The sequence below is a fragment of the Pagrus major genome, chromosome 15 (assembly GCF_040436345.1).
Source record: "Pagrus major chromosome 15, Pma_NU_1.0".
NCBI lineage: Eukaryota > Metazoa > Chordata > Actinopteri > Spariformes > Sparidae > Pagrus > Pagrus major.
The window spans coordinates 11,928,853-11,949,651 of record NC_133229.1 but is presented as its reverse complement, the minus strand read 5'-3'; the positions used below and the strand labels follow the sequence as shown (position 1 = coordinate 11,949,651).

The 20,799-nt window shown below is 41.2% G+C and overlaps 1 protein-coding gene across 5 annotated transcripts in view; it reads left to right on the top strand.

The window, feature by feature from the left end:
* Positions 1–20,799, top strand: part of macrod2 (mono-ADP ribosylhydrolase 2) — a 432,177-nt gene that overhangs the window by 396,403 nt on the left and 14,975 nt on the right. For 2 of the 5 annotated variants that reach the window (XM_073481701.1, XM_073481700.1), the window contains exons 10-15: positions 5,980–6,018; positions 7,719–7,778; positions 13,170–13,208; positions 13,631–13,675; positions 15,138–15,341; positions 16,030–16,104. In XM_073481701.1, the coding sequence (XP_073337802.1) occupies positions 5,980–6,018; positions 7,719–7,778; positions 13,170–13,208; positions 13,631–13,675; positions 15,138–15,341; positions 16,030–16,104 (462 nt within the window). The remainder of the gene's footprint in view (positions 1–5,979; positions 6,019–7,718; positions 7,779–13,169; positions 13,209–13,630; positions 13,676–15,137; positions 15,342–16,029; positions 16,105–20,799) is intronic. The other 3 variants (XM_073481704.1, XM_073481703.1, XM_073481702.1) reach the window with 3 other exon arrangements.

The following is a 20,799-nucleotide window of genomic DNA, read 5'->3' as shown; positions in this document are numbered from 1 at the left end:
CAGCCTAGCATTACCTCCCTTTTACCTCACTTTTCCCTCCACACCTCCCCAACGGAATACCGGCTCTCAGGCCTTCATCTCGCTGCTCCCAGATGGAGAGTGTTTTGTTCTCCCTGTGCTCCCGTCATCTGTCCCGCTCCCGCCCAGCCTCTTCCCTGAAAGATTACATTCTGGGGAGAGACCTTAATTATACCGCCTGCCCCCCATGCACCCAGCACCCGTCTCATCATATTAGTGCTCTGAGATGAGAATCTGGAGCCGTTGTTCTCCAGTTATCACTCTCGCCATTTACAAGTGCTGTCAGTGGATAAATGCTCTGCATCTCTCCATGACTGGGAGCAGAGAGGAAACTAAACAACAGGCTCTGCGCTTGTCACAAAACGTAATCAGAAAAGTTTTGAGAACTACATTATTAGGAGGAAAACTATTGTTTACCGCGATGCAATGAGTTGCTAATGAGGGAGCCAGAGGTCAGCCTTGGATTGAATGTGGGGTCGTTCCAGAAGGCTACCACAGCACGCATCGGGATGGCAGCCAAAGTGCTTTTGCTCATCACGGTGTCTCGCTGCTCGTGTGCTCTTTGACGTCTGGGGTCAGCGCCACCTTTATCACCGCTCTTTGTGTATGTGTGGGCTGGAGAGGATGCTAATCCTATTATAGACCAAGTGGCTAAATAAAGTGACATTCCCACTCAATGTCTGGAATGCAGCAGACAGGTTTTGTTTTGTTTCGTGACACCACGCTCGCCTAGACCTGCTGCGATCTTTCAACTCATGTGTTTGTTCAAAGCTTTTACCATATTCTGTATGAAAACAACAGCTCTTATAAGATGTTCCACATGGAGGGACTCAAAGATAACATAATTACTGGTGCTGTGATTGTAGACTCGACACTCATGTGTAAGGGAGTGAATCCAAATGTTCTATCCAGCGAGGCTGCACCGTGTAGATGTGTTTAACAGTAGTTGATAAGTGTGCTTTAAAGAAGGAAATGCTGATTGGTATGATTGCACCATGTAGGTAATGCATAACCCCGTTGTGTGAAAAGACTTGCATTTAGCCAGTACAGAATGGCAGTAGTGAATCAGAGGCTGTGAATTAGCTCTGCAGGTGTGCTCGAGCGCTTTCAGAACATCCCATCATCCTCACTGCTAGAGACAGACAGTCAGGTGGATCTTGCGGCAACGACAAATCCATCACACTGGGGCCTGAGACTATTCTGTCTCAATGCTTTCAATACTCCTCTGTCATGCCGACCCTCTCTATTCTCTCTCCCACTCTTCCTCACTAATTCTCACTTACACCTCTCTTTGTTCCCGTGCTGCTTGCCCAATACCTCATCCCTCCACTCGCTATTATTCTTCCTCGTTATATCAAGGAGGAGCTTCTCCACCACTTCCTCTATCAGCAAGTGTTATGGGGCTGTTGTGAATAGTGGCCTTGATCGTTTTGTAATTTGTATGTGTTGTGTGCGTGCGGTCGTGTGAAACTCCAGATCTTCCCTGTGACATCAGTTTCAAGGATGTCTAGAGCTGAGAGCGGGCACAATAGATTTTTTTTATTGAAGTCTTACTATTCTCATTTTTCATCGTATAGCTGCTCTCCTCATATTCAAGCAATCTGTCAAGTGACAATGACTGGAGCAGGGACGTGTAAACAGGACATTTGCATACAGGAAATTGCTTTATTACAATGTGCATTCCCACAAGCTGTCACTGCGAGGGAGCCAAAATATGGTTACATCTCCACAGGAGGAGGAAACTGAAAAATAGCCTCTGCTGACAAGAATACTCACGCACACCTGCAAACAGGCACATCAGCTGCGACTCACAAAGGCATACATGTAAATCAGGAAGTGCATCTCGTCGAGTGTTGAATCTGAGACCATAGACATCACAGTGAAACATTAGAACAAATGACTGCAGATTGTCTTTGCAGTGGTATGTGCCTGGTGTTCAAACAGACCCGCCAGAAGAGCTTCTGTTTGATGAGTAATGATCGAGGAGTTCTAACAAACAGACAAAGGTCTTTGTATGTAGCGCCAGCTCAAGGAGCACTTCAGTTGTTTAGAGTCATATGTTTTGTAAAGGAGGCCTCTCAAATACTGAAATATGCAAATAGGCAAACAAGCTAATACACACTGCAGCTACACGTAAAGCTATTGCCTCTGTAGTACCATTCACCATCCATTACGCACCTCCCCAACTGAGCTCATAACCAGTGATATAATGACCTATTCATTACTTTAAACAGTACACATCTCAAAGGAGCTGTGACAGTCTCGCGATGTGGTTAACAGCAGTGTTTGCATTGTTTGAAGGAACACACTCAGCAAACAGAAACGATCATGGTTGTACTTTCAGAAAAATACAATCTAAAGGAAGTATAACCATTAATTGATTAACATACAGAGATTAATCAATGTAATCAATCACCCAACATGATTCTATTAAGTATTCAGATTGGTTCATAGATCATGATTGACCACATGCTTGCCATGGCACGTATTATTTGCACGCATGGAAGCAGTCAGGCAGCTGTGGTTATAGAGAGTAAAAGCATGTTGAAATTGATTCTGGGTACACTCCGCCACTAATATGATCCGGGTGGCTGCCCACAAGCTGGGCTCCATCTCTTCTCCTCAATCAGCCACAGTGCTGACAATATTAACACAGCCCACAGATCTGCAGGGGCCGCTGCATTCTCTCCAAACTGTTTGAGTGACTTTCCAATTGACATTTATTTACATGGCTCTTAATACACTCAATACTCCAAACCACACAACCCCACACACCTACCACCCAAATGTCCATAATAGCAGCATCTCCTCAAAGCACCCCTGCTTTGGGAGATGTAGAGCTGAGCTGTGATGTGCACACGCTTCTATCACACACATGTAATGTGTGGACAGAGGAGATGAAGGGCTGCAGGAACCATGTGAGGGGTGAAAATGAAGTCTGTGTTGGTTTCACAAGGCTATCCCTCGAGGTGTGGGAAATGAGGAGACCGTGGTGTGTCAGTGATGTGATTTCTAGAAAGCACAGTGGCTTAGAGTTTCTTCGTCAGCTTTGGCAGATATGAGGATTCAGTTTAGCTCATCATATGTGAAAATGTTCATGTAGAAAACATGGAAATATATATGCTGACTACCTGCTTATCGACATGTACAGTACTGGCCAGACATGAGTACTTTTTGGTCATGTAGAGGTTTAGAACTGGCTTGGCTGTAATACAATTCAGTTTAAATCTTTTACATCCAGCTGTGTATTTAAACTAACCATTCCACATATAAGGGTGAACTATTCCAACATGTGAGAAAGAAATATACTTTAACTTTAAAGAATAGTTATTCCACTTTCTTGAGAAGAATTTGATGAAAAGATCAATATGTCTTACAAAGAGTTAGATGAGAGGATCAATACTACTGTCACGTCTGAAGCTGTAGCCGGGAGCTGGTTAGCTTAGCTTCACATGACGTCTTAAAGCATGGTCCTGTCCAAGTTTTATTTGTTTTCCTTAATCTATACATAAACAGAAGTATCAGAACAAGATGTAGTTTTACTGGTTGTTATGTGCTGCACTACAGTATGTCTTGCACGCACAATGCCAGGCAACTATTTGAGAAGCCACATCATATAACATATTATTTGGTGAGCTCTTGAGCTACTGGAAGGCTGTTTTTCTTAACCTTTGGAAAGAGCCAAGTTAGCTGTTTCCGTCACTGCTTACAGTCTTAATGCTAAGCTAACCAAAGGCGTCTGAGGCACGTCGTGCCACTTGGCAGTTATTTTAGGCGAACAACACCATGCCCCTATCTAATTGAATAGGGAGAGCCATAACCTCACTCTGAATGGTTGGTGGGACATAAAAACTGCATGTGCAGAATCACCAGTAAAAGTGATCTAATAAAAAATACCTAAAAAGTTTGGTAACTTTGGAGTTTCCAACAACAAGTTCTCTTATGGCTCAATCTGGAATCCCACCAGACCACTTTAACAAATGCGAGTTTAATGTCTGATGTTTGAATAACCTCACCTTTCTTGGTAATCCTGTGCATTAGCATAATAACCTCCTCTTTCATGCCTTTTAAAAAAATCTAACTGCAGACTCACCAAATCAGGTGAAACCAGCTGTCAACTGTGCAATGTGTGTGAAAACATCTACAGAATTGTCTGATATGTTTTCCGATTCGGCTGTAATAAAACAGCAGGTCAGGTGTCATACAACCGCCATCTCCATCTCTCCGTTACAGACTTTTGTATTCATAATGCTTTCAGTGGTTTGTCCCTGGTCTTATAACATCTCTGGCTAAAATAACCAGCTCCTGGCTCTAGTTTTATATTGCTGCACAGAAATGAAAGCAGCACTGATCCTTTCATCCAACCCAAAGAAAGCGAATGAGCGTATTTCCCCAAATGTCAAACTATGGAACAGTTGATGTTTCAGAGGTCTTTCTTGTCAGTTTCATATCAAAACAGTTTTGTTCATCCAAAGATAAAGCAAGCCATCTAGTAAGAATCCCTCAAGTGAATCTATCCGTTGGCTTCTCTTTACCCCTGGAAGGAGGTAAAAGTGTCATGTATTGTTATTGTAGACTACTGTTCACATACATTTCCTGTGTTGACAGCAGTGTTCAGCAGGGGTAATAATGTTACAGCATGTGGCAGTAGCTGAGATGAGCCATGTTTCCATTCTTGCACTATTGTTATACTGTAACAGTGGGCCTTCCTTTGTTTCCCCAAGCAGGGTTAGATTAATGCACTGTACCCTTAGATTCAGTGTTATACAAAAGAAAAGTCTGTCGCTGGATCCACAGGGAGCTGTGATGGTTGCACTTCTACAGAACAGATGACAACAGCCTTTCATCAAAAGCCAACGGTTGCTTTTGCTTGTTAACCACAGCGCAATCATTGCTCAGACTCATGCTCAGCCAAACCCACACATATCTGTGAAGTCATACATGTGCCGTCAAACATACTGCTTAATCCATTCATATGGACTGTGCGCACTAAAACACAAGCACATACATATACTGTATATATATATATATATATATATATATATATATATATATATATATATATATATATATATATATATATATATATATTTACATATATAATATATATATATATTTACATATATATATTTACATATATAATATATATATATATATATTTACATATATATATATATATATATATATTTACATATATATATATATATATATATATTTACATATATATATATATATATATGTGTGTGTGTGTGTGTTTGTATGATGGGAGCTTTGAGCAGGCATCCACAACTCCTCTCACTCTACAGTTCCTCCTGAAGCAGCATCCAGCGCCTCCTTCTCATCTCCCAGCGTGCAACTCAACTCATCCACCCAGAAACAACCCCAGCTCACTTTGTCTGTCTCACACAATAGAAGTTAAGAGAAAAAAAGGGAAAATCAAAGAGTTCTTTTTTTTAAAGCGCAGTAGTCCACCCGAGCCTGCAGTCCTTGTAATTTGAGGAAATGGGGGGTTTTGTGTCATTTATGCTGAGCCTACCAGTATAGATTTAATTGAAAAAGAATGTCTCATGAATGTGACTCCCCCTTCCTCAAACACTCACCCACAAACGCAGTCATTTGGTGTAATAACTCGCTAGATCCAAGGCCGTCTGGTGGGGGAATTGAGGGAGGCTGTGAAGGGTTGTTGGTAGGATTGCAGCATGGCAGCTGGTTTGGAAGGAGGAGGTTTCAAAGGCCTGCTTTTGGGTATATGAATGAGATAGGTACGTAGATAGTATTTCAATCACATTCTGAAGTAACACTGCAGCTTCTAGTCCCACTGGTTGGCAGAGCACACAGCAGTATGGCATCAAAATACTGTGCTCTAACATTACAATCAAGGAGACAAGCTGTGATGACTCGTTGTATCGTGCACTATGAAATAGCATGGTTTGACATGCTGTCTTTTCCCCCCTCTGCCAGACAATGACATGGAGGTTACAGAGGAGCAGCTGAAGGGAGGTGAGTGACAGAATATTTCATGGTTGCCTTTTCACCTTAACACCTCCATTAAAGCACACACAGGATGAGTGAGTGGTGTAGCTGCAGCTCGTGACAGTGATTTGCCAGGTTTTATGCAGCAGATGAAATTGAATGTTTATTCATTTGGTGACAAGTTGAATCCCGGGCCTGACACATCGCAGTTAAAAATACTTCGTGTCAGGTACATTACATTACAAGAGCTTATATCCACAGCTAATTCCCAACACCATTCTCTTCATCCGGCTTACGGGCACAATGCCTTCAGACCACCTAAAGCGAGTGACAAAGGAAGAGCAGAGCGACATCCCTCCAAAACGTGCACCAGCCGATAGCACAAACACAACTGTCAGCGCATAATGCTTTTATCACAGCACCATCTTGGCATACGGCCTGAAACTCCCAGATACTGCTTATCAGGATAAACTATTGACATTTGTCTGTGCACTGATGTCCTGAATAAGCAATAGCATGAACAGAGAGCCTCACGTAAGTGTGTATATTGTTTGAATAGCAGAAACAATAGATTCAGTAGTTTAGCAGCACTTACTTTTTTTCTCCTTGGTAGACAAAAAAATCATTTTTATGAAGCCTTTGATAAAATGTACAGCCTCAAGCAGTTTTCTCCAAGGAACAGTAGGTCTCAGAAAGCACATGATGGCAAGTTTTCTTTACGACTATGAGCAGCTTGCCAGGTCTAACTGCGGTGTCCCTTAAAGACGTCATAGTGCACGTGCACCCAACTAAGCAGAGAACAATGTTAGTTTTACTGTCTGTCAAAGGAAGTGTTCAGATTACCGTAGATGTAGAACCCAGGGTGCTATCAAAATGTTTTTCCTCCCAAAGTCACCCCCATGATTTGCCAATTACACGCATCTGTGTTTTCAATGAGATTCCATTTTGGGTGAACATAAAAGGGCGGTTTTATAAGTGCACTGTAAAAATGTGATATTCCAGAGTGAAACAATGTGCACGTAATGGCTGAATCGTAAAGACTTGGCCGAGAGGAAGTGCATTCGAGAGTTTGTCCTGTTGTTAGCGCCTGTTGTTTTCTGTTAAGTTCCTCACCAGCTATTTTACACTGCATACTGTATAATAACATAGCAGCAGAGCATATCAAGCCAACTGAAATAACCCCTGATAATTCCTAGCTCTGTTGTATCATCATGCCAGCTCTGCCCCGGTCCAGTTTGGCCCTGTTTGATGGGTCTCTGCAATGGTGCCAAGGACTGGCCTTTTATTCAGCTCCATCAGCCAGAGTTTGAATCAGTGCAGGCTGGAGCCTATTCAAAGCTTCGAATGACTGCAATTCTCACATGGAATGGTGCTTTTGTCCCAGCCTGTGCTCTGGAGTTGGTCTCAAAGCCTCGCATTCTTCCCTGCTCTCCCACAGGAGTCCCTTTTTTTTGTCAGGCAGGTATAAAACAAAACAGTGTAAGAGCCATTGAGTGCTCCCACAGGCTGTTGTAGCGTGGTCAGCCAGTCAGACAGAATGGAAAGTTAGAATAATCACTGCTACGATGCGATGGGCTTGCCAAAAACCATCTTCACCCACACCATCTCTCATCTGACAGTTCAAATTGACAGCATGTCACACCCTTCGCATCGTGATGATGTTGGGGGATAACGATGTGTGGCACTCCGATGTCTGTAAATCACCATTTATTTTTGTTTGTTTGTAGATAACACACCTCCATCTGTGAAATCCACAACCAAGGAAGAAAGTGAAGAGAGCAACAGAGGTATGGCCATTTGTTACTATGTGTGTGCTTTTTCTTCTTTCTTTGTGGGGACTAATTTCTTGCTTCAAACCTGCCTTGTGATTTTGGCCAGTCCTCACAGCCTCAAAGGACTGTTTGAAGGTTAAGACTGGGTTTTAAGATGAAGGATGAGTTCACCCAAAATGAAAATTCAATCTAAATCTACTCAGCCTTGATGCCAATGGAAAATCGGGTGAAATGTTGTCGTCCATGAAACATTTCTGAAGCTTTACAGCTAAAAGATGTTGAAGCAATCTCCTAAACAACTTAGGATCCGTAGATCTGGACTTGTTTTAAAACCTTGAGAAAAAAACCCCTAAAAAGGATAAAAATGGCTCCATACAGCTCATCCAGCATAATTTAAGTCTCTCAAAACCCCAAGATCCCAAATTGATTAGAAAAGACGCTATTTACACCCTGAGGTGAGGGTTGCTGTTTCCACTTTTAGCTTAGCAGCTACAGTAAAGATTTTGGCTTAGAAAGGGTGTAAATAACGTCTTTTCAGATCAATTTGGGATCTTGATGCCTCCAAGTGTGTGTGTGTGTGTGTGTGTGTGTGTGTGTGTGTGTGTGTGTGTGTGTGTGTGTGTGTGTGTGTGTGTGTGTGTGTGTGTGTGTGTGTGTGTGTGTGTGTGTGTGTGTGTGTGTGTGTATCTGGTTTATTTGTTATTCTAATTTTATTAATGATGACTGTATGTTTTTGGACATGCCAAGTAAGAGTACTGGTCGAGGAAACGTTGTGCATTGATATTCGTTTCCGAAATCATTTGTTTTGTGTGTGTAGGAAGTAATGGAGTGTGTTCTTGGTCAGTAATCTCTTGCTCTCTGGTGCCAAGTTCCTCTTTGGGGAAATGAATACGAGATGAAGCTTGGTCTTTTTTTAAAAGAATGTTTTCTTGGAGGCAAACTTGTTTAAGAAGCCATTATCTGGCTATTCTGCAGTTTCAGCCCCTTTGGATGTGTAATATTGAAACAGTTATAGGCGTCTCCGATACGATGGACCAAAGATAATTAGATTCTTACACTGGAGGGTGTTAGTAGGCAATTAAAATCGTACACCATCCATTTGTCTTCAAGCCTTAAGGTTGCAGGGAATTTTTGAAGATAGCAGACATGGTTGTTTTCTTTTGGGAAACGGTTCCTCCTGCTGATTGGGTGAGGCTGGACTAGATAGCGCAGACACTTCAAGGGCGTCAATACATTCTGTGTTGTTAAACAAAGCACAGTGAGTCATTTCTCTCCGCCTATTCAACATACCTTTCCGTAATCCACAGCAGTAATTCAATATGATTCACAAATTCAATCACCAGCATTAGGAGGGCATAAGTATTTTGTAATAATCTTTATAAATCCTAATTTATCAGGCCCGGCAGCTTAATAGTAACTAATCCATTCACAAAAGGCCTTGGCACAGCTTTCTAGCATGGGAACACTCAGTCCTTGAGACAACCTCGCTCGCAAGAAGGGAATGAAATGATTTTGTACGGCATGCACTGTAAAGGTTAGGTCTGGTTCGATGTAGCACATAGGAAGAATTAATCATAGGTAACACTCAGATGTCAAGAAAGCACAAAGAGGAGGAAATGTGAGCGGAAAAAAAGTGACTGTCAGCTATGTGAGACATCATGAGATGTTTGAAAGTCTCACACCAACTCTGTACACTGTGTAAGATCTTCATTCAACAAAAACATGCCATATTTCACCATCTTGTCTGTAGAGCCAGTGAGGCAGGTCACCTATTTGGTATAGTCAATATGTGGAGCTCTTTTTAGAATAAATGACACTCCGCAGCAGAGTTGGTGGAGTGTGTCTGTCAATATGCCCAAGTGTGATCCATCACATCACACTAGTCTGGGGGATTCACTCTCCCCTGTCCATGGGTCAGGCACGAGGGGCTTTTAGCCACAGCACTGATGAAGAGAAAACATTAAGGCTTTCTCCACTGTTTTTCCATGATTAATACAGCGGTTAGTGGACTGGAGGTAATTATAGGGCTGCTCTGTTTCACACTGAACTGCTGCACGTACAGTTGTTTTGTCACCGCACTAGCAAAATACCGTAAAGAGCAGATAATGAATACAAACATCCAACTGTACACACAGCTTCTACATCCTCTTCTGAACATCAGAAAACATCAAAGCACATCTCACATTATGTTGTATGTTGGCGTTTATTATGGTTTATCCTATTCTGTCATTTCAATGTTAATTTATTGCTTTTATCACTTTGTTTCTTGTGATCTTTTCCAAGCACTTAATATCACATAGATTTCTAGTAAATGTCCTACTTTCATCTGACTTTTTTTATGTTAAAGTGCTGTGTAAATAATAAAAAATAAAAAATTAAGTTCTAATTATAATTATTTACTTGAAGATCAACACAGCAGGAGAGCTGTTCAGATTTGATAAGCAGTATTTCAACTCCTCTTCAAAAGAAGCCAACACACGATCCCTCCCTCGACTACAAATCACCCCCGAAGTGTATTTGCAAAAGACAGGTCACAGATTAACTTTGTGTGTGTATGTATATATGTGTGTGTGGTGTGAGATGAGCTATGTTGTGATGTAATCCACATGAAACAGAAGCACAGCGTGCAGATGCTGGGAGCTATAGAAAAAGAGACTGAGTGGGGGAGAGGGTGGGTGAGACACAGAGACGATGGCTGGCACTGAGGTCCAGGGCGGAGTGCAGCCTCTTTAGAGCACACCTGACTTGGCAAGCAGCCCCACAGTGTCTATTATTTGATATCAGACCGGTATTAGTGAGATTAGTGGATGTCACAGGGCACAGTAAAATGTGAACATTGAGCCAGAAATCAATGCCTGGCTGGGTCTGTTTGCCTGGCATGCTGGAGCTTTCTGGGAAATACCCAAGGAAGAATGGGGGAGACGGTGAGAGATGGCACAGAGCATGGACAGACATGCAGATTAATAACACGACGTGTGGACAGACAGTGAGCCTGCCCATGGGATGCCATCTTTAACGTGGCACCCTCACAAACACACTTTGCTTGCCCGCACACATTTCACACGCAAAAAGGACTTAGACTGATAGCTGTTGGTCATCTCGGAGCTTTTATTTCTTTACACATGTCTCATGAATACTTCATGTTCCTTCCTTTTTTTTAATCTTTGCCTTTGCTCCAGTTGGCTTTCATGGAAGCAATAACAGACATCGATGTGTGAGTGTGTGTGTGCAAGTAAACTTATTCACATCTCAAGTGCAAGTAGGACACACCGCAAAGGTTGCATATCAGCATCTAAATTGTTTATGTCCTTGTGATATTGTACCCGTTCATCTGATGTTGACATGAATAAATCATTTAAATGTGTGAGACTAACATTTTATTCAGTAAAAAAAACACCACAGCGTTGTTGCTCATTCAACACGAGTGCAGATGAGTGCCTAAAATGGCCTTTTAGTCACTATATTTCTGAGAGTGGGATCCATGAGAGTATTGGCGCTAAAAGTCTCGAGGTGTGGACTTTGGATGGAGCCCTTCTGTGTGAAGTATGTCAGACCCCGGTTCACAGTGGAGGCAGTTTAACACAGTGAGTGTCGGGTAGGAAAGCTGTGACAATGCTGCCACCTGCTGTTTGGAGCACACGAGTGAGCTGAAGGTGCTCGATGGGTTTCTACTTTGTGAAGAGACTGTTCTAATTGAACTTCACTCGGAGCCATTATAAATCACATCTGCCCTACATAGAATCTTTTGTTGTCTAGTTTGTGTGTGTGTGTGTGTGTGTGTGTGTGTATGTGTGTTTATCCACAAACTGTCCCCTTGCATCCTTTATCACAAATTGAATACTGTTCCATTCAATAAGCCAAATACGAATGATCAAATAACAGGGAGGAAATTACATTCAGCCTTTTGTCGTATCTGATATATTGTTGTTTGGGATCACTTTAGACAGATACAACAGCCATGCATAATTTTTAAACGCAGAAGAATGGTGAGGATGACCTCATGGCCAGTGAAGGATTCATCTTAACCTGCTTCTCCCAATGAAGTATTCTTTTCAGCCCCCTGTCTGTGGCTCCATCTCAAAATGCCAGTCATGATTAATGGAAAGGATTGCCATCTACTGTGTGTCACCAGCATTCTGCGTGATGGACAGAGGCACTCGAGACAAACATGCAGCATTGGTAGAACTGGCCTTTTCCCCATTTAATAGAGGCTGGCATTTTTATTGTTCTGAGTGCAGGGCAAAATTGCATAGATATGAAAAAATGGTTTCTCTCTACAGCTTGTTAAAAAAGCAATTATAGAAGCTGCACAATAGCTATTGTAGAGCATGTTCTCTTATTGGTGTCATGGCTTTCATTTACTCAATTTGTCCCAAATGTCATTCGTTTGCGTATGTGTGTGCGTGTGTGTGTGTGTGTGTGTGTGAGGGAGAGAGAGAGAGAGAGAGAATGCGTGAGAGTGAGAAAAGGGGTAAGGAGGGTGGGGGTGACAGATAAGATGCAGGACTTTAAAGTTGCTTTATGTTACTTCTAAAATCTATCTTTTGTGCTTACAAAAATGTGGCTACGGTGTTGTGGAGTAGGTGGGTGGTTGTAGTTGGGCAGATGCTATCATGACTCTAAATTCGAAGTTGAAGTAATGTCTGTATACATTACGATGTGATCTGTCATTCTCTTATGATATGTGTATAAAGCAGAAGCCTCCCTTCAGTAATGTGTCCAATAATTTACCTTTCTGAAATGATGAAACGTGATATTCTTTTGAATCATGTTTCATGTGCTATTTATTATCAATGCTGGCTACAATTTTAAGTTGTCAGTACTTTGGTTTATGACTAATTTGACTCCAAAACGGATGACATTCCTTTCAACCTAAGCAGTACTTTGTGTGCAATGTAAATGAGCTGACGTTAGCATGCTAACACACTTAACTATGATGATTAACATAGTTAACATTGCAATGTTCCTTGATAACATCAGCACATTAGCATTATCATTGTATGCATGTTACCATGCTAAAGTTAGCATTTACTGTAGCTCAAAGCACCGCTGTGCAAAATTACAGCCTGACAGAGACGTCAGCATGGCTGCAGCCTATGTCAGAAGCTAGAAAAGTTAACAAATTAACTTTTACATTTCAAGCAAAACATGAAAATGTTTATATGTTATTAGCGATAGCCTGGAACATAAGACATAAAACCTCTTTATCAAGCCTTTATGTAAGAACAGGAGTAGACAGGAAGTTTAAAAATGGGATGCCAGCTCTCACAAGATGAATCTTTGCCTAGAGATGAACAGTTTGTGATCATTAGTGTGACTGGTAGCTTTGTTTTGCAAAATGAACGACTGACATTATTCCCATTCATGCATGCGTTTGGCTGATGATTCCTTTGCCTCCCTTTCCAGGTAAAGAGGAAACAGGTGATGAAGAAGAGGGTGACAATGGTAATGTAGCTCTACGGACCATTAACACATGTTCTGAGCCCCTCGGCTCTTCTAGTGCTTCTTGATGTCATTTGTCATCAAAAATTGAATTTTCTATTCGCTCTACTTCGGTCTTTCTATCCTGTGTGCCACCACTCTAATAAAAAAAAGTTCTCTTATCACAGACGCTTCGAACAAAGAAATCCCTCAATTATGTATGGCTTTAGAAGTGACATTCTTTTTCTCTTCTTTTTTGTCACTTAATTTATGCATGTCTTTGTGGTTCCATTGCTCTCACACTGCAGTACAAAGACAAAGCTACACAAAGAGATGGAATGAAAAGGCTGTTTGAGGTGATATCGAAAGCCAAGTCATTTCAACTCCAGGCTCTAGCACTGAACTCAAATGTTTTCCACTCTTTTGAATTGCTCTTCTGTTTCCAGATGCTGTGGGGAATGAAGACGTGGAGATGGCGAGTCAAAACCCAGGTACAGTACCGTTACAAGCCAAGGCTCCGGAATGGACTGGTGTGCGATTACGTGTTATTGTCAGTGTGCAGGAAAGAGCGCACATTGATCTGACTCTTATCTCCTGTAGAGATGGGAATTGTACTAGCTGAGTGACATGCGGCTTATTGCTCTGGTTTTCACTTCAGCTCAGTTTGATTAAAGATCTAACCTGATCAGTCTTGTTAGCAGCACAGGAATAAGGAGTATACAAAGCTCTAAATGCATCAGTACAGGAAGGATGAAGAGACCCTTAGACTGTGATGTGTTTTTTTGTGCTGACAGCGAGAGCCTTAAGTGAATTGACTGTGTGTGTGTGTGTGTGTGTGTGTGTGTGTGTGTGTGTGTGTGTGTGTGTGTGTGTGTGTGTGTGTGTGTGTGTGTGTGTGTGTGTGTGTGTGTGTGTGTGTGTGTGTGTGTGTGTGTGTGTGTGTTACAAAGGGGCAACCATTAACTTTGAGAGAGAACCATTTCTCTTTCTCCGAATATCCTCTGTGCTGCTGGTATATAATTAAGATTCTGCATTTGCATACTGGCAGCGAGCAGCGCCTCGCCTCTCTTCTGTTTTTGTTTTATTCAAATCCCATCCCATTGACAAAGATTTGACAGATAGAGCCTCTCTGAACATGAATTTTGTAGATATTCTGTGAGAGAGTTATAGCAAATTCAGCCCTGGGATGCTATCCAAGACCTGAGATGTGTAATTACTTTCTCATGAGACACAAACAGAGAGGTAGGAGCTGGGAGGTGCAACGCTATACAGTTTAAAACAACACCTGCAGGCTAATTCAGCCAAAAATGCAGCAGTTGCATCATTCTTGTAAATGTGTGTATGTGTGGAGGGTGTGTGTGTTTGTGTATGTGTGTTTTGCAGGTGAAAACCAGAGACCACAGATCAATATGTTGTTCAATTATGTGGGCTTGGTTACTTTGTAAAATATAACCTTTGTGCACAGACCTTTATTAGCACATTTATTTACTGTGAGAAATTCTGTTCCTTGTTTTGCTTTGTGTTAGTCCTTTTGCACACAGATTTAACTACTAATACTGTACATATTTTTGCAGTAAGACTGCTCCTTTCCCTCTAAATTTTAGGAACTTCACCCTAGCCAACTTTGGAAATCTAGGAGCGACAGGCTTTATGGCCTAAATTACTTTAAACACAAATATCGTAAATCAGCTGTTCAGAATTTTACATTTAAACCATTTCATACATCCTAAAGTAAGTAGCTTTTTTTAGTTTCTGAGACTCTTCCCTTCCTGTCAACCTCCATGCCTTTCAAACTGCTGAAGAGAAACCTGTTGATGTGAAAATGTTTCTGAGAGATTTCTGTCAGCAGTAATGACATATGGGCTAGTTTTCTGCCATGTGTTATAGGATTTAATGTGAAGACTTTGCTCTTAGTGCCTGAATTAATCCTTCTTTTTATCTTTTAATGTTCAGAATGTCAGGAAGAAATTTCAGGAAACGAGGAGCCAAATGAAGAAAACGATGACAAAGAGAATGCAAACCAGGATGCAGAAGAAGAGATGGGTGTGGACGAGGACAACGACAAAGAGGAGGACAAAGGCGTCGACAACGATAAAGAAAAAGATAAGGATAAGGATAAAGAAAAAGATAAGGATAAAGATAAAGATGAAGACAAAGGTAGGTATATGAGGATGTAAATGTCGGGTTTTATCCTTTTGCATCAAATACTTTGAGGCACAGGAGATGTCAGTCACAAATATTTTGAATAAAAGGTTGAGGTGATCATGATTTCCTGATAGTGATTGTGTTTTGTCATCGTAGGCAGCAATATGTCCACACGGCAGTGAAGCAGTACGATATGAATAAGTCAATTCAATGCACGAAACCCAGATGGCTGACAGCATAACAAAATGGAAACATAGATGTTTACATTTTTGGTTTACCAGCAGTCTAAAATTACATGGTTGGGAGATTGGAACACCAAAAATGCACAATAAGGCTGCTCCACGCTCAAGTGTCAAGTTATGTTTTATTTCCTTCTGTTGGTGTTTGAGTCTATGCAAATGTCTCCCAGCACTGAATAAGCAGAACCAAGTGAGGAGGAATCGGGGCTCGCTTTGTATGCAGTATTACAGATTGGACATAGAATATTCTATCTGGAGCCTCGCAGGCCACAGCATGTCCACACACTGAGGACACCATCGAACACATACACACATAAATAAAGCTGATCTGATTGAAGACATGACAGCTCTAGCTACAGGCTACATGCAGACACATGGGTGCGATCACCTGTCTGCAAAGAAACTGACGTCCTGTGAATGTGTAGTGTAACAAACATCACAGCTTTGCCTTCTTTCTCCAGCAGACGAAGAGCAGCCTGCTGCCGCGAAGACAGAAGACAACAACGACACAGAGAAGTCCACTGTGGAGATGGAGGGTATGATCTGATTTGCTTGGATTTGATATGATTTGATCTGATCTGATTGAGAGTATGACTCACTGACTTTCAATCAATGTGATTTTCTTGCCAGTCTGGTGTATTTGTATAGCTGTGTATTGAATTAGTATGGTCAGCGATGTTTTTGTTGTCTGCTGTTTGTCAAAGTAGTTTTCCTACAGAATCAATCTCAGCCTAAAATCTAATGTATCACCAGTGTAACATCACTTTGCACATGAAATACTAGGCATTGCAGGGAACCTCATGTGGCATAACACATCTCTGGAAACCTTGACGGAGGAGCTGAAAACCGCAAATACCACCAGATGCAAAAATTAATATTGACTATTACAGCTGTATGGAATAGGCATTGTTCTTTGAAATATGTAAGATTTTCCTGGAAAACATTTTAAAATGAACTAAAATCAACAGAATGTGAAGAAATGTCAGTTTTGACATTATATGCTCCATGCTCCCAGTCCAGATCACTGGCTTCATGGCTAACTGAGCTAACTAGCTAACAACAGCCACAATTAGCAGCAGTAAGTGGTTACTAGTGATATGCTGCACCCCATTTGTTTTGTGTATGAATTTGACAGGTACCTTTTAATGGGCCAGTTTGGACTGGGAACAGATTATTGTACCAGTCATGTAAAGATATAATATGTAAGATTTCGTCCTTAGATCGTTACAACCTGTAATTTACATGTAATAATCACTTTTGTGAGCGGATTGTAATGTGACATGGAAAAATGAGACCTTTTCCCCATTTCTCTCAGTTTCCAATACAAGCCTGGGGACGATTTGTTTAATGCTGCTAGACTGTGGATTTCTTTGTGAAGGACTCGGATCGGATTTTCCACGGCAGTCCAAAGGATGTGACTTTATGCACATTCTTGAGGGCCTTGCCTTTTCTCCGCTCTGCTAAAAGAGAGCAACCGTAGTTGCTGTCCCCTAACATAGACTTAAGACAGAAGTTCCACAGAGCCCCTTAAAAGTGTCTAAAAACAACGTTACTTTTGTTATATATTTTGGGTTTAGTAACTATACTATCCCAATTTTTTCCAACAATGTTCAAACCCAGAGAAATTTGTGGTTTTATTCAAGGTAATGGTGAGTTTAATTTGGTTGCCTGTTGCTAAAACTTTCGGGAAAACATAAGAAAGTGAGGAAGGAAGTCGGTGACAGTGACTTAACATGTCTGCCAGAGTAATGTCAGAGAGATTTTTCCTTGGCGATTGTGGTTGTTCAACAATGAAGACAGCAACTCTCATGATCCCAAGCTAGTTCACAATGTCTTTTGTTTTCATAATTTTAACTGAGAGACCCCTAGCAGCAGGAACTACCTACTGTGCGTTTAAAAGACCTATTTTGCATGTAGGTGCTTCTGTTCAAGATCTGATGAACCACTGGTTGTTGTCTAACTGAATCCAAACTAATAATCCTGTTTACCATACCAACACCATGTGACACTATAGTACCATGCTACATCACAGCAGGGTGTGGTCACACATACAACTTTGACAACTGTACTGCTGTTCATGACACTTACACCTGGAGTTACTCTTTGTTATTCTAACATAGCAAGTATCTAGGATTAGAGGTGGCTTCAAACCAGCCGCTTGGTATAGACTAAAGTTGTCAATAGTCAATTTTTTTGCTATTCTGTCAACAAATCCCTTGAAAATACTTTCATTGTTTACTATTCAAAACACATCAATGGGCCAAACTATTGCCCGGGGTGACCTGTTAATTCAATTCTGCCCAACAAATACAATCTCTACTCCTGTTTGAGTAAAGTTTGTTGAACACTTAAGTGCCCAGTTGTTTTAGGAAATTACTTTGTCTGTTTTAAAAAATAGTTTTTGTTTTCCGTAGAAACAAATGGCTTTAAGCTTTAAGCTCAGTGCCACAGACAATGTAGGGAAGTCAGAAAGTATTGAGAGAAGGTCTTACACTTTGCTGGTTTTAGTGATTTGTTGACAGTATTCACAGGAAATACATCTATCATTAAGGTTATCAATATTAGATTAGAATTTATGGTACAGCTCTTTTCTTTATCCTCCTCTCTGTCTGTTTTAGCCATTTATTTAGCCTTTATTTGCATTCAGCCCATCCAGTACGCTCCATGATGAGGCCAGCCATTTTGCTTGTGATAATCTATCTTTATTTATCCCCATTTTTCTCTGACTAACCAGAGAAAAACCTGGATAGCATTGTCACTGATTAAGGGTATTCTCTGGAGAAGCTGAGCGATAGATTTGTGAACCCCAGCTATCCCTCTCCCACCACTGCACTAACACAAAGGTCTGAGTCACTCTCTCACCTCCATTTCAGTTTCTCTTTGACTGACATTCAATTAATTTAGGGTGAGAGTGAACATTCCAGATAGATCTATCTGAGATAGCCTTCTCCATCCTCTCTGAAAAGCCATTGGAATACGTCCTACAAACACTGCAGGCTTTCCATCACTGGAAAGCTTCACTCCAGCCTGTTGATTGTGTCTCGCCTGAGCCCCGCCAGTGTCTGTCACTGTCTAGGGTTACCATGGGCTGTGTGCTGTGCCGTGGCACCGTCAAGCAGTAAACAGTGGTGTCATTCCTGATTGCAGGCAGATTGCATTTTGTACAGAGAAGCAGGGCTTTGGAAGGAGCGCGGACCGAAACTGTCTCGGATATTGAATCTCATGCAGGCCAACACAACCCCCGGCTTATCCATGTGTAACCAGCTATTCACAGGACAAGACTGAATGATTCCCAAGCCAATACCCTTTATTAAAAATAATAACTGTAATCAGGCTACCTGCTCATGGCAATAGAGGTTAAATCTGCCTCATTGAAATGACTAATAAAAAGGCTCATAATGACAGGAGGAATGAGTAATGAATCAAACAATTTAAAGACAGCTGAATATGAGGTTGCTACACATACACACATGCATACACCTACTCGTGAGTCACAGTGTGTGTGTCTGTGTGGTTCTCGCCTCCAGCTGTATTTTAAATGCTTTAGACATTGTCTTATATTCACAATCGAATAATAATTTGAGGGCACAGATACCTCAGAGGTGTTGCTATACTATTTGTTGTATTCTTTCTCCTCACACACACTGTCAGCTGTCTGATGTTTGGACAGAAACCATAGAGGAGCTATCTTTGATTACATGAAAGATAGAAAAATGTTGAGCTTTGTATCGTTTCTGAAACAAATTCATATGTATGAGCAAAATCTTGATAATCAAATGGAAAAATATTGTAGCAGCCTTATTCACCTGTCTTATTTAATTATATATCTTTGACTTCACTGAAATATTTTCCCATCTGTGTCAAGGTGAGAGTAACCCAAGACATCACCATTTTAGAAATGAGCCAGCATGCGAGCTGTTGCTCAAAAGAAGGATATATCTCTTAAACACAAGAGCAAGGAGAAGCAATTTAGAGAGAAGAAATGTGCTGCCTCTTGCAGTCCTCTCGCTTTGATCCTACAGTAAATGCTGTTCAAGTAATGCTTTTTAATTTGGTGTTAGGTTAATTGCTCCGTCGTGTACGTTTTTATGCCCTCTGAGCAGCATCTACAGTACTGTAGCTGACATCAAACCAGCTATACTGCACCTGTGGCTTTGGATGTATTTGATTTCATAATAACCAGCATTTTAGTATGAAGGCCCCATTCACACCTGGTATTATCCTCTGAAGCTCCTCTTTTATATCTCGACATTATCTGGATAAAGAAAAACACATGTTAATACAAAGTGTAAATGCGTTGTAATCAGAATGTGATCGGATCTGCCGGACCACATCTAAAGGTAGTCTGGCTTGCGTTCTGTTTGGATCTTAGGTAGATGTGAACTCAATCCACACAACGTGCTGGCATATAGACACAAAATAACTATGATACGTATATTTGTTTTTAGCTCAAATGAAATGTAGATTCTTGTTTAAATTTAGAGAGCGAGCAACAAAAAAGCTAAAAGAGACGTGCATCTCATTACTGATTATACATCTAGTTAGTGCCATGGAAGTGCCAAAAGAGTCGTTATTAAACAGAACTGTGTGAAACATGAAAGCAGAATGAGCGTTTGCAAGGGTGTGCGTTGCATTCGTCTGTGCAGCTGATCTGTTGTTAACAAGCCGTATCATTTTGTGGTCACGGAGTAGCCTACAGGCCAGGAATGCAACACAGAGTGACAAACCGACACAATATTTTTTATACAGAGACAGAAATGACATTGCATTTACCAGTTTTACAAGAGGAGAAACATAACTAGCGTCTGCTAGTGATGTGTCCAGTTTGTGTGTGTCCAGTGTGTGTGTGTGTGTGTGTGTGTGTGTGTGTGTGTGTGTGTGTGTGTGTGTGTGTGTGTGTGTGTGTGTGTGTGTGTGTGTGTGTGTGTGTGTGTGTGTGTGTGTGTGTGTGTGTGTGTGTACATGGCAAAAAAATGATCCCGGACACCTTTTGTTGCAGACACTACCACAGAAGCAGTTTTGAGTATTTTATGTATTATATGTCTGTTCATAGACAGATATTTGTCAGTGCTTTAGCGTCACAACAGTGTAAAATACAGCCACAAAATTTCACAGGTGTGTAGTTGAGATCAAAATGAAGGCCAATTTTGGTGTGGTCCATGAAGGGGGCCAAAATTAGGCGGATGGCCCCCTCACACTTTACACCCCTGGCCCACATTTTGTTATGATTC